The following is a 17,181-nucleotide window of genomic DNA, read 5'->3' on the forward strand; positions in this document are numbered from 1 at the left end:
TGGGAATGGGCTCCTGGTACTGGGCCTGACAGGGGGGAAGAGTGTAAGCTGAGTGTAATGCCTTGGCTTCCTCTCATAGTGGGCAGGTGGGAAGGGTGGACAGAGTTGGTGATGGCATAGAAGAGATTCAATAGGATCAGCTCAAATAGGGCCACCTGGGTGGCTCAGTGGTTGAGTATCTGCCTTTGGCTCAGGTCCTGATCCTGCATCAGGCTCCCCACAAGGAGCCTGCTTCTCCCTCTGCTTGTGTCTCTGTCCCTCATGAATAAATAAATAAAATCTTTAAAAAAAAATATCAGGGATCCCTGGGTGGCTCAGCGGTTTGGCACCTGCGTTCAGCCCAGGGCGTGATCCTGGAGTCCCAGGGTGTGATCCTGGAGTCCCAGGGTCGAGTTCCACATCAGGCTCCCTGCATGGAGCCTGCTTCTCCCTCTGCCTGTGTCTCTGCCTCTCTCTCTCTCTCATGAATAAATAAATAAAATCTTTAAAAAACTAAAAATAAATTTAAAAATATCAGATCAAACATCACCACATTTTTCACACATCATTTGCTTTAACCTTCATGGTATCCCTAAAAGGTGTTCTTCCTCCCATTTTATAGATGAGGATGCAGAGGCCCAGGGAAATTATACATCCAAGGTCACACACATAGGAGTGGTTGGTGTATTCTGATTCACTTGTAGGCCACCTCAGGTAGTATGTTAAGATTCTCAATTGCACATGTGGCTCTGAGACCCAGGCTCAAATGACTTACCCAGAGTCTCACAGTGGAAGGTAGTGGCACTAGGCCTGGGACTCAGATCATCGAGCTCCCTCACTGGCTTCCTTGTAAAGGAGCTCTTCCACCTTTCAAAGGCAGGAGCAGTTTGCCCATGAGCCACCCAACCCTTCAGAGGTGGGGGGAGAAGAATGGTGAGTCCTGCAGGGAGAGGCCCCTCCTGCCTTCTGCTCTCTCTTCACACCCAAACCCAGAGTCACATGGCTTCCTGCCTGCAGCTCTGCAGTGATGCACTTTACACGCTTGTATGTCTGGCTGGGGCTCTGGAGACCAAATTCAGCTTGTCTTTTGGTTTACTCAGTACAAGCAGCCAGTAATGCCCAGGACTACTTGGCATCAGGCACGTTTCCAGGGAACTTTTAAAACCCTGCCATCTCTCCTTTGAAATATATCTGGAATCAGATTGTACCTATGACCTGCCACCATCTTAGCTCACGCTATTGTCATCTGTTGGCCGGACTGTTGCAATACCCTCCTAACTAGTCCCTGAGCTTCTCTTCCCCTCCCCCAGGACAACAGCTGGAGATTGTTCTACAGTGGAATTTGGATTATGTCACCTCTCTCAAACCACCTAAGGGCTCCCATCTCACACACAGCAGAATCCTAGGTCCTCATAGCAGCCCTTGAGGCTCTGTGTCATATGTTCCCACCCCCGTTACCCCTCCGACCTCATTTCTTCTCTCCCTGCCTGCCGCTCTGCTCTAGCCATGTTGGCCTCCTTGCCGTTCTTCCAACACGTGAACACAACAAGCCTTTGGGCCTTTGCACTCACTGTGCTCTTTATCTGGAATGGCCCACTGCTTCCTCACTTACTTCAGGTCTCTGCTCACATGTCACCTTTTTAGGGTGGCCTTTCCGGACTCCTCTCCCCTGGCACTTTCTCCTCCTTTAACTTTCCTCTCTTTTTCTTTAGAGTTCTCAGCCAATCCAGATACAGTAGGCTTTATTTTTATTTTTATTTATTTTATATTATTTTAAAAAAGATTTTATTTATTCATGAGAGACACACAGAGAGAGGTAGAGGAGACATAGGCAGAAAGAGAAGCAGACTCCACGCAGGGAGCCTGATGTGGGACTCGATCCGGGAGCCAAAGGCAGATGCTCAAGCGCCGAGCCACCCAGGCGTCCCCAGATACATTATATTTTAATTTGTTTGTCTCTCCCACTAGAATTTAATGTCTGTGAAGACACAGAGAGTGCCTGTTGCTCAAGACGGTACCTCTAGTGTCTAAAATAGTGGTTGCAACAAGTAGTTGTTTAGAAAATAATTTTTTAGCTTTATTGAGATATGATTCACAAAGGTTCTTGAATATATTTAAGATGTACCACCTGATGTTTTGAGATATATATAAAATAACAATTGAGATAGTTAACACATGCGTAACTTCTAGTGGTTACTTTTTCGGTGTATGGTGAGAGAAGATAATTGTTGAATGAATTTATTAAATGGTTCGGTGAACCCTGTGCTATTCTGTCTTGGGACTCTGACCAAGAAGCTTTTTAGCCACTGAGCGGTGCCTCTATACCCAAGGGAACTGTAGCCCGAGAGGTAGAGGGATGGGCCTTGGGTACCCTGGCTTCGGTGTCCCCAAAGACTACTCTCTAGTTTGGGAAATCATATGGTATTCTTATTTATCTCCATACTGGCCTCCAGTCACTCCTTCTGGGGAATTTTTTTTAAGATTTTATTTATTTATTCATAGAGACACACACGGAGAGAGAGAGAGAGAGAGAGAGAGAGAGAGAGAGAGAGAGAGAGAGGGGCAGAGACACAGGCAGAGGGAGAAGCATGTTCCATGCAGGGAGACCGATGTGGGACTTGATCCTGGGTCTCCAGGATCACACCCCGGGCTGCAGGCGGCGCTAAACCACTGTGCCACTGGGGCTGCCCGAATTTTTGAAAATCAATATATTCTATCATGCTTATCTACAGTGACCACAGCAAATTAAAACGTGTTGGCTTACCGGCTAACCCTCAGAAGCATTTAAATGCCAACTGAGTTCTCAAAGCCATACAGATCCTCTTGGTGGCCAGAGTAGATACCATCCCATACCTCGAGGTTCTCCCTGTAGAGTTGGATTTGAGCCGTGCCCAGGACAACAGTGTGATTCAGAGCTGAGGGTGTAATAAACTGGAAGGAAATAAATCAAGGTTGAGTGGACACCTATTGTGTGCCATACACAGGCATGATAGTTATGTAGTGAACCTTGAGGTTCACAATTCCATGCTCATTTGACAGGATGAGGAAATTAAGGCTCAGAAGTGATGAGACCAAGACTCTCACTGACTTCAGAGCCTTAGGAGTAATTGGGAAAAGCTCTAAAGGGAAAATCACAACCAGACTGTGAAGGACCATTAGTATTTGGGTCATGGGGACAGTGTGGCATCAGCAGTGGCACAGATGATGAGATAAGAGTGCTCTATCAGGTGTGGCTTGGATGGTTTTGAGGCAGCCTGCTGAATATGAATATGTGTCTTTCTTTTTCTTATTATTAATTACCTGGGAACTGGGAGGGAATATTTTTAATGAAGCCCCCAGAGAGCTGGGGCTAGGGAAACCTGGCATCAGCCCTTCCCCACATAGGACCTATGCATCTTGGGGTCCCCAGGGACCATCCCAGACAATGCTCACCTGACTACGTGCAGTTCAGCCTGGCTCCCAAAGGAGATTGGAGCAAACCCCACCAGTGCTGGAGGTCTTGTGGTTGGGGAAGGTAGGACACTGCCATGTCCTGGGTGGGGACTCCCCAAAAAAAGAACTGGGGACTGTGACACGAGCTTCCCTGTCTGGGTGTGGGGGGTAGTGCTGATTCAGAATAGTAAGCCCTTATGAAGTAAATGCTTCTTGCCACCCAGCTTGTGCTGGTGGAGTTGGAGCTGCTAAGAGGGCAAAAGAGGTGCCTGTCTTGATATCAGTTTAATTAACTTGTTCATACAGTTGTTTGCTTATCAGCATTTATTAGCTCCTACTCTGTACCAGATGGCACCATACCAGATTCTGAGGCTACAAAGACAAGGATGTCTTCAAGGAATTCATAGTCTAGCATAGGGAGAAACAGGCCAAAGATAATGTTCAGTGGGTAAGGGCTGTGGGACAAGAAAACAGCCTGGGGCTGTTGCATGGTGCCTGAAGCCACAAGGCTTTGGGTTGGCCGATTTGGGTTTGACTCTTAACCACTTACCATCTTTGACCTTGGCCTGTTCTTGGTCTGGGCTGGGTGCTTACATACTTTGTCTCATTTATTCCTCAACTCAGCCTAGTGAGAAAATTTTTTTCCCCATTTTGTATTTGAGGAAATTAAAACTTGGAGAGAACAAATACTTTGTTAGAGTCGCTCAGTAAATAAATAGCAGGACTAAGATTCCAACCCAAGTCTGACTCCACAGTTCCTGTACTTTCTGCTCTAACCGGCTGAGGAGAATGAGTTTTGTTCATGCTCCTGCATGGCTGGTGCCCTCTAGGAGATGCAGCTCTGGGAAAAAGTTGTTTACTGACCATAAACTTCGTAGTTGTTGACAGAAGGATGTGACCATCCAGAATGCTAGTTTTGTTTTAGGCCACTTTAATGAAAAGTATAGTGCTCACAACATGGGAGGTGATGGTGCTGCTCTGCCCTTGGAGATCACAGGTAGAGTATGGGGGCCCATTCTAGGATCACCTTTTTAAGAGGGATATGACTCCTTGAAGTCCTTCTGAGGGAATGACTGTAATGGGCACTGGAAACGTCATCTCCTGAGGAACAGCTGAGGAAACTGTGGGGATTTCATGCGGGGAAGAGGAGACACACAAGGAGATGAGGGCTGGTCGCAAATATCTGAAGGGCTGTCACATAGAAGAATCTTATTATCTGGGAGAGCAATAGGGAGAAAGTTTTTTTTTTTTTGTAAAGATTTTATTTATTCATTCATGAGAGAGAGAGAAAGAGGGGGGCAGAGACACAGGCAGAGGGAGAAGCAGGCTCCATGCAGGGCGCCTGATGCGGGACTTGATCTCAGGACCTTGGGATCACACCCTGAGCAAAAGGCAGACGCTCAGCTGCTGAGCCACCCAGGTGTTCCAGGAGAAAGGTTTTTGGCTCTGGGTTTACAATAGAACCTTCTAAAATATTTCAGTATATAGTGAGTGAACTGTCACCAAGGAGCTTGGCCTTCCAAATAATGTCTAGGAAACTTTGCCCAGTGTGAGGACTTCTTAGGTGCAGATGCATTAGAGAGTTGACTCCAGGTTTGTGCAGAGCCCTTTGAAATATTTGTGATAAAATAAGCTCCCCATTGCTAGCAATAAGTGGGAGTCCACTACCCATGAGACCTGTTGAGTGGAGGAGGCAGGAGAGAATGGAACAGGTGGTAAGAAGGGAGGGATCCAGGAGGCCTTCATGGAAGAGGTGACATTGGAGTAGGGCCTAGACAATACTTCATTATGTGGGGAGAGTGGCAAATTCCTAGAGGAGGCACATATAAGAGAGTACAAATTACGCGGAGGGAGAGAGCCAGATGCTCTGGTGGGGTCTTTCCTGCCAGCTGGAAGACTCTTCCCTTCCTGACAGTAGAGCTTGAAGCTCTCTGGTAGTTGAAGGAGATCCAGATTTACTGCAGTTTGCTGGTAACACTTTGGTCATGAAGAGGCAGGGAGAGATGTTCCTGTGAGGCTTTTTCTATTTCTCAGAGGAAGGTGAGGCCTGAGATGAGAGAGGGTTTCCTGGCCAGCAGAGGGTGAGCTGAGACTAGAACCCACTGCCCAATCCCAATACCTCATCTGGGGGCTGTTTTCAGTGTGCCCCATGGATGACTCTGTCCAGACTCTGTTTTTCCTGGTTCCGCCTCCTGGCAGGCTGTTATCCTTAAGAGAGAAAAGGAGGAGAGAACAAAGTTGTATTTACCAAAGGGGCTGGTTGGGCAGGTCTTCTTGCTGAAGCTGGAGTCTAGGCCAAGGTCAACTGGGCTGGCTCCTAGTGGGTGGAGGTGGGTGGGGTCAGGCCCTGGAGGGCCATAAACTGAGGGCTTTTGGTTAGGGTTGACTACTGGTAGGAATGGAGGTTTGGGGATCCCTGGGTGGCTCAGCGGTTTGGCGCCTGCCTTTGGCCCAGGGCATGATCCTGGAGACCCGGGATCGAATCCCACGTCGGGCTCCCTGCATGGAGCCTGCTTCTCCCTCTGCCTGTGTCTCTGCCTCTCTCTCTGTGTGACTATCATAAAAAAAAAAAAAAAAAAAAAAAAAAAAAAGGAGTGGAGGTTTGTCCAGGGTATTGCCCCTGAGCACAGCGGGCTGGAAAGATTACAGCTCATACATTCTTTCTCAGATTAGGGCCATGGGAGATTATGGGATACACAGGAGGCTGTAGGAAGTTTGTAAATTTCCCATTTGGGGCAATTAATTTGATGGATTGTAAAACAGCTCACCACTTCCTCTCCCCCTGCCTGGGCTGGGCAGTCAGACTGGCCAGAGAATGTCCCAGAATGCTTTCCCCAGAGTCCTGTACTGCCTTCCAGGGTCCCTTGTTAAAGCGTTCACCGGGGGCAGGGGCTGAGCATGTCCTTTTGCTGCCACCCCTCTGGTACAAGGAAGAGCACATAGTAGGTGCTTTAGAGAACCATGCAGAGTTGGTACCTATCTGATTGGAACTCTTCTAGAATGCTGTTAGGGTGGGACGGAGTGGGGCTCGTGGTGGCAGCTCTGGTTTGTAGATGGGGAAGTTGATCCCCAGAGTGGCGGGGGGGGGGTGAGGTAACCTGCCCAAGTTCACTCAGATCGTTGGTGCTAGCTGGGATGCTAGCCAGATCTCTTCTCTCCTGGGCCAGGGTGTGTTCTTCCCAGTTGTGGTATGCTCAAAGTGAAAGTGAAATAAATAGCACTTCTTCTGGTTCTTTCCCCTGACTTCCTCCTTGCCTTCAGCCAGTTACTGCTTTGGTGATTGTGTACAAGGCGTGACAGGGTTCTCCTCTCATCTCCTCCAAGCAGTTTTGCGCATGTACTTCTCCTGCGTGCTCACTAGTGTACCGTGGCTCATCTCGGTGTCTCTCTTCTCGGTGGGGTCTGGCACCTGTGATTGGTAAAGGGTTCCTGCACATCGCCTTTCTCTGGTGCCTCCTGAAGGCCCTGTCCTCACCAGCACACACTGAGGCTGGTGCAGTTGGTCCTGACAGTTGTCAAGCTTTGTTCCTGTCTTCCTTCCAGGGACCCAGAGTCCACATCCTATTGTGCCTCCTGATGAGGGCCTTCCCAGATGTTCCTAACTTGGGGCTTCTCTTTGTGCAGTCTGCATCCCATCAGATCACGCTGTTCACTTTGGCCTGAACACAGCTCAGCAACATCCTATTACTTCTACACTCTCCTGCTTCTATGTAGTTTCCATTCCACCCAGGAATGTCCCTATGCATCCTTAAGGTTCAGACATTACCTCAGGAAGTCTTCCCTGACCACTCTCCACCAAGGCTTTGTGATATCCCTTCATTGGTGCTTTTGTTCATTTATTCAGCAACGATGTAATGAGAAACTGTTCTGCACCCACAGTGTTATAAGTGCACGTGAATGAAACACTAAGGCACCTGTGCTCATGGAGCTTATAGCCTAGCTCCTCTCTGGCCACGTATCTCCTTAGTTTATACTAATGTTTCCATCTCTCCCACATTAACCTATGAATTCTCCCCATGTTTTATGCACTCCTCTCGATCTCTAGCACTCAGCACAGTGTCTGGCAAAGAAAACCTTAAAAGTTGGGCCCTGGGTGGCTCAGTGGTTGAATGATTGCCTTGGGCTCAGGGCGTGATCCCGGGGTCCTGGAATCAAGTCCCACATCAGGCTCCCAGTGGGGAGCCTGCTTCTCCCTCTGCCTATGTCTCTGCCTCTCTCTCTATGTGTCTCTCATGAATAAATAAATAAAGTCTTAAAAAAAATAGAAAGCCTTAAGGGGGTCCCTGGGTGGCGCAGCGGTTTGGCGCCTGCCTTTGGCCCAGGGCGCGATCCTGGAGACCCGGGATCGAATCCCACGTCAGGCTCCCGGTGCATGGAGCCTGCTTCTCCCTCTGCCTGTGTCTCTGCCTCTCTCTCTCTCTCTCTCTCTCTCTCTCTCTCTGTATGACTATCATAAGTAAATAATAAAAAATAAAACAAAATTAAAAAAAATAGAAAGCCTTAAAAGTTAGCATTGGATGAACGAATGAACAGGTTTCCCACCTTCTTGTCTCCTCTAACCCACCTGTAGAGTGTACATGTCTCGCTGCTTGTGTGCAGCACCCCTGCCTTCCCCATGCACTGCTGGCACCGTCCTGCTCACATGACTGTCTTGCTTCACATTACACCTTTTTGTGTGTAAAATCTTTTCTTTCTCTCTCACCTGGTTGTACATTTCTTCAAGGTGGGGTCCGTTTCTAGTTCCATTTTGTGTGCTTGGAGTTTCTGCCCCTCTTCATCTTCAGTAAAATGGGGGGCAATATGTGAAGTGCTGCAGAAAGAAATAAAAATGTAAGGAGAGACTGAGTGCCTTAGAGGTATAATGATTTACTCAGAAATCTGGTGGACACCTGCTGTGTACCAGCCCTGAGCCAGGTGCTGGGCATTTTTGATGAAGGAAGCAGAAACATCTGTCTTTGAGCAGCCCAGATGGAGGAACATGAGGACAGGTGGGTGTAGGATGCCAGACCCTTCCCTTTGGTGGCACCACCAAGGGGGGTGTCACACAGGCCTGGAGTTCAATCCCATCTCTGTCCCTTGGTATCTGGCTGACCTTGGACAAATGAGTCAACTTTTCTTGAGCTTCGGTTTTCTCATTCACAATAAGGGGCTGGGACGAACATCCCCTTTGTGGAGCTGTTCATTCATTCATTGAGTTCCTGCTCCGTGCCAGGCATCGTTCTAGATGCCGGTGAGGGAATTGTGAACAAAGTCATTAAAAGTCTCTGCCCTCATGCAGTATGCATCTCAATAGGAGAAAGACTGGAAACAAAATGGTTTAAATACATAGAATCAGGGGATGGTAAGCAATGTGGAGGGAAAGAAGCCAGGAAAGGAGGGAGGAACACCGGAAGAGCAGGCTTGGCGGGGAAGCAGATGGCTAGAGGAAGCCTCTGCAGAGAGGGCATTGGCGGAGAGATGTGAGCCTGCAGGCAGACATCTGAGGGCAAGACATTCCGTGAAGGGTAGCAGCAAATGCAGAAGTCCTGAGGCCGGAGTATGCTTGGCTTGTTGAGAGAAGAGCAAGGAGGCCACTGTGGCCAAGACTAAAGGAGTAAGAGCTGAGGTGAGAGAGAGAGAGAGAGAGAGAGAGAGAGAGAGAGAGAGAGATAATAGAGTGGTTTGCAGACCTTAGAAGGGACTTTGGCTTTAACTGGAGTTAGGTGATAGTCCTCACTTGGAGGGCTTTGAACAAAGGAGTGGCATGATGTGCCTTTTGATTTAGAAAAAGGATAATTCTGGTTGTTGTGCGGAGAAGAGACAGATCAGAGACAATGTAAGTAGTGTGCTTAGCACAGGGTTTGGCACGAATGCCTTCATGAAGTGGTAATGTTCATCTTGATGATAATGTTATTAAAGATTGACCTGGATGCCTGCTGGTCCTGGCCTGGGCCCTCATCCTGTCTACCCTCTGCCCTCATAGGAGCTGTAGCATCCAGGTTGCCTTCACCTTGAGAAAAGCAATGAGTCCTGGGCACGGGAATGAGGAGGGAGAAGGTGTCTGAGTCTTTGGCTGTTTTTTTTTTTTTTCTTGATCTTCTGTTTAGTAGTCATGGGAAGAGGGTGGTGGCAGTGGTGATGGTGGCAATGGTGCCAGAGAGGGGGCAGGAGAAAAGTCCTGGCCTCTGTAAACCTAGACTGGAGAGCTCAACCTGGCCTTCAGGAGCTGCCAGTCAGTCGCATGGCCCACTCCAGGTAATGCCAAGCCAGCTGCTCCTAGAATGTCTGTCCTCTTCCTCTTTGCTCCTTCCTTCCGCTGGTGGTCTAGGATTCTCAGGAGGGGCTGGAGCTCTGCACACAGAGCTGCTCCCCTCCTCCTAGGACTTCACCATGAGCATTTCCTCGTTGCCTCCACCCCTAGAATTTCAGGCCTTTATGGAAAGGTCTGGGTCCCTGATGTCTCCGATGTGGTTTACCTGTTTGCCCCGTATCGAAATGCCTCCAGCAGCACTGCTGATCAGGCTCTGTCCACTGGATTACTTTGGATAGCAGGAGGGGTGCACAAGGCAGCCCCTCCTGGAGTCCTCATATCCCCATTGTTAGGAGGCTCCATTTTGAAGTTGAAACCTCTTCTGCTCTGACTTCCTTCTTTGCTTTTAGTTCTGAAAATACAGGGAGTGAGTTCTGGTTCCTCTTATCCCTGCTTCTGTCCTGTACCCACCCTCTATTAGGTAGAAGGTTGTTAGTTTCCCAAGAGACTCCTTGCAGTTCTGGCTCTGTTACTCGGGGATCGACTGGTTGAGGAGTCAAGGAAAGCTTTGTAGAGTAGGGTACATGGTGCTTGAGTGGGGTCCTCTAGCAGGTTAGCTAGATCAGGAAAGGAAGAAAAGCCTTTGAGGCAGAAGGTAGGATGGTGTCTTTAAATAGTATGTAGAGTTAAGGACTTCTAGATTCTAGGTAGTTCAGTATCACTGGAATAGTAGGGGATGGGGGAAAGAGAGAGAAAGGGAAAGAAGAGGGAGGGAGGGAAGAGCAGGGAGGGAGGGAGAGAGAGAGAGAGAGTGTGTGTGTGTGTGTGTGTGTGTGTGTAGAATACTGGGTACTGTGAAGAAGGTGAAGCTGAGAGGTCAGGTCAGAGTCAGAGCATGAAGGGCCACCTGGGACCTACCAAGGATTGTGGACCTGACGTCAGAGGACCGCCTAGGAGAATGGTTTTCTGGGGACCCATGGGTTTCATGTTCTCCTCAAACTGATAAATAGGTTTTTGAGCACCTCTGACTCTTCTTTCTGCTGGGGTCTGGGTTCACCAATTAAATCTGTCCTTCGGACTTTCGCAGAGTGGATTTGGGTACAAGTCAGCACCCTGAAGTGCCCGTCACCTTAGACATCCTGTTTCTGAGTTTAGTGTACCGGGTGCGCCTGGTTCTGGGCTCCTGCCTCTTGATGACCTGTTTCATGGGTTGAGGTGGAGGAGGGTGCTATCCCATGGCCGGTCAGCCTCAGTTTGTCTCTGCCCCATAGTTGGCTGGACACACAGGCCTGCATTTGCCCTGTAGGGTGTCTCATTTATGCGGGCATGAACAGTGTCTGGATTCCAAGCCCTTGGCCAAACATTCCAGATTCTTTGGCCATAAACATTTTCTAAAGGGGCCTGGGACCCTTCCAGGGCTTGGCAGTTTTTGTTTATGCCCCACACAGATAGCTATTTGTATCTGATTTTTGTATATTCCCAAAAGTACGTTTCCAGCATCCTGGGGGAGGCCTGTCTCTCCCAGCCTGGCCGGCTCTTTGGGAATCTTCTGGCAGACTCACCTCACACCGCTGGCATATGGAGCGTCCTCCCACCACTGTCTGTCCTTCCCTGGTGTCTTGGATGCTGAAGGGCTGATGGTGGAGTGGGGCTTTTTGTTTTGTTTTTAAATAGGGGCAACGTGGGTAAACAGAGCGGCGTTTCTGGTGCTGTCGGGAGGGCCAGGACCCTACATTCCGGTTCCATGACGACAGCCTGTTTCGTTGCTGCTTGCTGGGCTGTGGGCAGCAGCAGTTTAGACAGAGACAATGGTGGCTCTGTTGAAATGCTGCTGAACTCCAGCAGAATGCATTTTAATTGAACACTTTCCACCCTGAAGTCTGCGGGGATCTGGTGGCCCACTCCTCCTCGTTCGCTCCTTTTCTCTTTGCAGCTCAAGAACCAGGTTGTTACTGCAGCGCCTTTTTCCCCTCTGATATTAGCAGCCTCTTGGGGTGGGGGGATGGTTTCCAGCCTGGGGGTGGGGCTAGCTCTGGGCAGACTTGGCAATGGGAAGAGAGAGGAGGGCTGGCAGTGGCTGGGAGACATACCTGTAACCCGGTCTGGGTGTCAGCAGGGCAGGGATCAGTGGGTGCCTTGGGAAGCTCTCCTTCCGGGGACCAGGGACCTGCAGGTGCTTGGGAGCCCTGGGCCTAATGTCAGGCTGCCTGGGTTGCAACCCCAGGGTCTCACTTCCCAGTGTAACCTCTCTGGACCTCAGATCCCTCACCTGCAAAATGGGATAGGAATAGTGTCTGCTTCTTAGGACAATTGTGAGAATTAAAGGAATTCAATCATATCCAGTGTTATGGGTACCTGGCACCTAATAAATACTCAGTAAGTACATTTATCATTATATTATATCATTTTCATATTATGTCCTGATCATCATTAATATTACATTTTACCCTGCAAGGGTTCCATCTGAGACTGCAAGAGGGACAGAGCAATATTCTCTCTAAAATGCAAATTTGCTCTCGTCACTCCTTGGCTACGAAAGCCTCAGTGAGTCCCCATTAACTTCTCTGCATAAAGAGGAAGGAATTTCTGCTTATTGAAGGCCTACTCTGTGCTAAGTAACTGGCCCCTGATGACCGCTGCTCGTTTAGCCTGATGGGTAAGACCTTTATCCGTTGGCCCTATTTTTATTTTAGTAATTTATTTATTTATTGAAGAATAATTGACAGGCAATATCGTGTTAGTTTCAGGTTATAACATAGTGATTTTCTACTATATGCATTATGAAATAGTCACCACAATAAATCTAGTTACCATCTGTTGCCATACAAAATATCACAGTATTATTAACTATATTCCCTATGCTGTATATTACATCCCTGTGTGATATTTATTTTATAACTGGGAGATTATTCCTTTTATTGGCCCTTATCTTGCTTATCTTTTCTCCCTTACTCTGCCAAGCAAACAAACAAACAAAAAAACCCCAAATCCACAACTCTACCTCAAAGGATGGCTTGTTCTTCTCTGATGTCTCATTGGCCTTTTCTCCTCAGTGCCTTTGTACTTGTTCTGCCTTCTGCCAAGGATGCCCTGTGTGGGTGGTGGCTGTGGATTTGGAGAAGTAGATGGGACCGGGGAGAGTTTGGGGATTCCCATAGGGGGTGGTGGACACAGCCTGCGTGAGAGCCCACTGGCCAGTCTGACTACAGGGGGCTGACTTTGGTGGAATTCTGCTCCACCACTAGCTGTGTGGTCCTAGATATGCTCTACTGATAGCTACCCCATAGGTTTGTTGTGTGGAGTTAATGTCTGACCTACTGTGAGTGTCAACAGATGTTAGCTGTTCTTGCTTTTGCAGTCTTTCCAAAGATCTGATATAATTTTTCCTGTTTGGAGTTCTCTTACCAGACTCAACACTGGACTGGCTTTCTTTGCAGGGAAAGAGGAATTGGAGAAGTTCAATGCATCAGGGAGGTCCAAGCAGGGGTTCCTTGTCCTGCCTAGCAATTCCTGCGGCCTCTGGCCAGTACTGTGGGCCAAGGACGGTTTCCCTCTCTCTTGTCTGTCCATGGCAGGGACCCTGTCCTTCTCAGTTAGTGACTATGCTCCTTGATGTGGCTATTCCTTGTGGTGACAGCTAGGTAACAGACACAGGGTAGACTCACGAGACATGGAGACTATCTGTACACAGACCTGCTTGCTTATGGATGGATTTACCTGTCGGTGGATGGGCCACTACCTGTCGGTGGATGGGCCAAATGAGAAGTCTTTTTTTTTTAAGATTTTATTTATTTATTCATGAGAGAGAGAGAGAGAGAGGCAGAGACACAGGCAGAGGGAGAAGCAGGCTCCATGCAGGGAGTCTGACGTGGGACTTGATCCCAGATCTCCAGGATCATGCCCTGGGTGGAAGGCGGTGCTAAACTGCTGAGCCACCCGGGCTGCCCTCAAATGAGAAGTCTTTATGAACCAAAGAGAATTACTGATTTGACATTAGTGAGTAACCCATTTCTGCTCAAGAAAGGTGGCATATGTGTTTTTTCATCTTGCTGGCTTCACAGGGCCAGGTTCTCAGAGACTGATAGGTTGCAGGTACCTCTCACTGGAACAGTGCAACTGATGAAGTGCCTTAGAAAGAGCAAGGGTAACAAAGAATGGGGGATTTAATTTAGGAAGCTATGCTGATGTGCAGTTCATGTCCCCTTGGCTCTCTGATTACTGGGCTCAACATTCAGGAGAGCTGGGGCTTTATCCTGGTTCTGTAGCTCACTATGTGACCTTGAGCCACTGGGCCTCAGATTCCATATCTGTAAAGTGGGAATAACCATCTAACTCTGCCTGCCTCCCAGAGTTATTTTCAAGGTCTTGTGTTCCTGTGTATTCATATTTGTGCACTCATTCAATTACCTTTGCTAGACCTATTGTGTCCCAGAGTCAGGCATCTAAGGATGGACAGGATATGATCTCCTCCCTTCTGGAGCCCAGAGAGGGAGGTGAAGGTAGGGAAAATGTGTGAGTGGATAGCCATCATGAACATGACTGTCTGGCAAGTGCTTTGCTAGAAGCACGAAGAAGGTATGTTGTTTCTTAACTCTGAGAGGTCAGGGGTGACTTTTGAGAAGAGGTAACACTTGAGTGGGGTAGAGATAAGAAGGGAAGGGGGCATGAGGTGGAGGCAAACATGGCCTGGCACTGTAGAAATGTGCCTAGGGTTGAAGATGGGGTTGTGGTCATGTGGGGAAGAGGCCACCTGCAGATCAGGCTGGAGATGGGCTAAGGGTTGAGTCTTTGTCAGGGGTGGGGGCAGAATGACTTCAGGCACTGAAGTGCAGGATCAGGTTGGTATTTTGCAAATCTCATTCTGGTGGTCCTGTGCAGGGAGACGTGCTGGCTGCCTTGACCATAATCTCCTATGACCATTTAAGTGAGAGATGATCCAGGCCTGAACTGAGGCAGGGCTGTGGGCATGGAGGAGGGCACAAGGCACACTTGTGTATGTATGTGTGTATGCGTATTTATACGTGTGTGTTCTGGGAAAGGGTAGTTTCATTGCTTATTGAGATCATCAGAAGTACAGACACCTAGCATTTTCAGTGCTATGGCTCCATCCTTTCAGGGGATATGGAGACAAATTACAGAGGTTTATGTACAGGGATGGTCATTTGCAGTCTTGTGTATATTACTAAGAAATTGAAAACAGCCTTGTCCATCGGTTAGGAGTCAGATAACTAAATTATGGAGACCATAAAATGCAACCATTAAATGTTGTTTGCCAGCCTATTTTTCTGAACACAGCAAGATAAACATACATGTATAGCACTTAGCCTGCTACCCCTTTGTTATTTTCTATGATTCAGAAAACCTACTGAGGTCAGGTTTGCTCCTTTCCCCTATGTATGACTTTCTATCTTATGTTACTTGATAACTATTTCATGTCCCGGTCTCTATGAACAAGGACCATTCCTCATTCTTGCTGCCTTGCTTCCCTCAAGCAACAGGAGTAGGTGGCCGCTAATTATTGCAGAATTTAACTGAGGGATGTGAACAAAACGCCTTGTTATCACCATTAAGTGATATTAAGCTGTAGGCTGATTCTTCCTCTTGTAAAAAGAAACAGTGTGTCTGGCTCATAAAGAAGCTTTTAAACTAAAGTTGTGTTAACAAAGACCTCTTCCAGAGACCTCCCTGCTTGGGGGGAGCCAGAGTACATTCAGGCTTTGTTTCCTCTGTCTTAGGGAGCCAGCTGGAGGTGAGGGGAGATGAGGTGTGCTTGCTGTCCAACCGGTTTTCACGCACATCTGAGCTGATGTGTTTTTGTTGGGGTGGCAAAGGGGCGGGGGAAGCTTTGCCTTACATCTACTGGGTGTTAGCACCTATGTTACCTTGTTTCATCCTCACTGCAGCCTGAAGATGAAGGAAAGACTCTGCCTCTTTTTGTAGACAAGGATACCAAGGCTCAGAGGTTGAGTATCTTGCTTAGGTTGCCCAGCTAGGATTTGGTAGAGCCAGGATTTGATCCCAGGTCTGTCTCAAACTTTGCTTTTTGTTAGCTGCTAATGATTCTCGAGTTGGGGCTGGCACCGGGCAGGTAGGCATTCTTGCTGTGTGGTTTGGCTTTGGTGATGGGTAAGGGGTGGGAACGTCTGAGTTGGGGCAGGATGAGAGTTAACCAGTCAGTACTTATTTCATATCTGCTGTGTATGCAACATGATGCTCGGTACTAAGGGACACAGAGAAGAGACCCGGATGACGCTGTCCTTGTCTAGTTAGCCATCTGGCTGAAGTCACTTGTTCTTATCTGGGGAGATAAAGTTGGAGGTGGTGAGGGATAAATAGGAATGGCGGAAAACAAGAGGTGGAGGAGGGAATCTGAAGAGGAACCGCCAGTGGAATAGAGGTGGCCTGCAAGAGGGTGGTGGGTTGTGAGCAATGATGTAGGGATGGTGGGTCTGGGCTGAAGTGGTGGTTCTTGGAGATGAGGAGTGGAATCTTAGTTGGGAGGCCTTGGACACTGGGCTTAGGAGTTTTGCTTGATTCTTTAAGTGATCGGGAGCTAGTAAAGGCTTTTTTTTTTCTTTTAAATTGAGACATAACTGACATACAATATTATATTAGTTTCAGGTGTACAACGTAACAACTCTATTTGTATACACTGTGAAATGATCACGTGTCTAGTTAGCATCCATCACCACACATACTTAATAGATTTTTTTTTCTTTGATGAGAACTTTTAAGATCTATTCCTTTAGCAACTTTCAAATATTTAATACAGTGTTATTAAATATAGTTGCCATGCTGTACATTATATCCCTAGGACTTATTTAATTTATAACTGGAAGTTTGTAGCTTTTGACTTTGTTCACCTGTTTTATCTACCCTCCCCCCACCCCCCACCCCCCACCTCTGGCAACCACCTTTCTGTTCCCTGTACTTATTAGCTGGTTGTTATTGTTATTTTTAGATTCCACATATAGGTGAGATCATAGAGTGTTTGTCTTTCTTTTTTTGACTTATTTCAGTTAGCATAATGCCCTCAGGGACATTATGAGAATGTTGCAAATGGGAAAATTTCTTTTTTTTTCATGGCTGAATGATATTCCTCTGTGTGTGTGTGTGTGTGTGTATACACGTACCACAATTTATTCATTTATCTATCAATGAACACTTAGGTTGTTTCTAGATTTTGGCTAGTGTAAATGATGCTGCAGTGAACATGGAAGGGCAGCTGAGTTAGTGTTTTTGCTTTCTTTGGATAAATACCCAGAAGTGAAATTGCTGGATCATCTGGTAGTTCTTTTTTTTTTTTTAAAGATTTTATTTATTTATTCATGAGAGACACAGAGAGAGGCAGAGACAGGCAGAGACAGGCAGAGGGAGAAACAGATTCCCTGTGGGGAGCCCAATGCAGTACTTGATCCCAGGACCCTGAGATAATGACCTGAGCCAAAGGCAGGCACTCAACCACTGTGCCCCTGGTAGTTCTATTTTTAATTTCTTGAGGAATATCCGTACTGTTTGCCAGAATAGTTGTACCAATTTAT

The 17,181-nt window shown here is 47.6% G+C and overlaps 1 protein-coding gene across 6 annotated transcripts in view; it reads left to right on the top strand.

Moving 5' to 3' along the window:
* Positions 1 to 17,181, top strand: part of PLEKHA7 (pleckstrin homology domain containing A7) — a 228,264-nt gene that overhangs the window by 17,360 nt on the left and 193,723 nt on the right. The window contains exon 1 of one of the 6 annotated variants that reach the window (XM_055317618.1): positions 15,611 to 15,728. The exons of the other annotated variants lie outside the window; for them this stretch is intronic. Within the exon in view, the coding sequence (XP_055173593.1) occupies positions 15,697 to 15,728 (32 nt within the window). The 5' untranslated portion in view covers positions 15,611 to 15,696. Of the gene's footprint in view, positions 1 to 15,610; positions 15,729 to 17,181 lie in introns of those variants that run through there. 6 annotated transcript variants of the gene reach the window in all.

This window comes from Nyctereutes procyonoides, unplaced genomic scaffold, assembly GCF_905146905.1.
Source record: "Nyctereutes procyonoides isolate TBG_1078 unplaced genomic scaffold, NYPRO_anot_genome, whole genome shotgun sequence".
NCBI classification, from domain to species: Eukaryota; Metazoa; Chordata; class Mammalia; order Carnivora; family Canidae; genus Nyctereutes; species Nyctereutes procyonoides.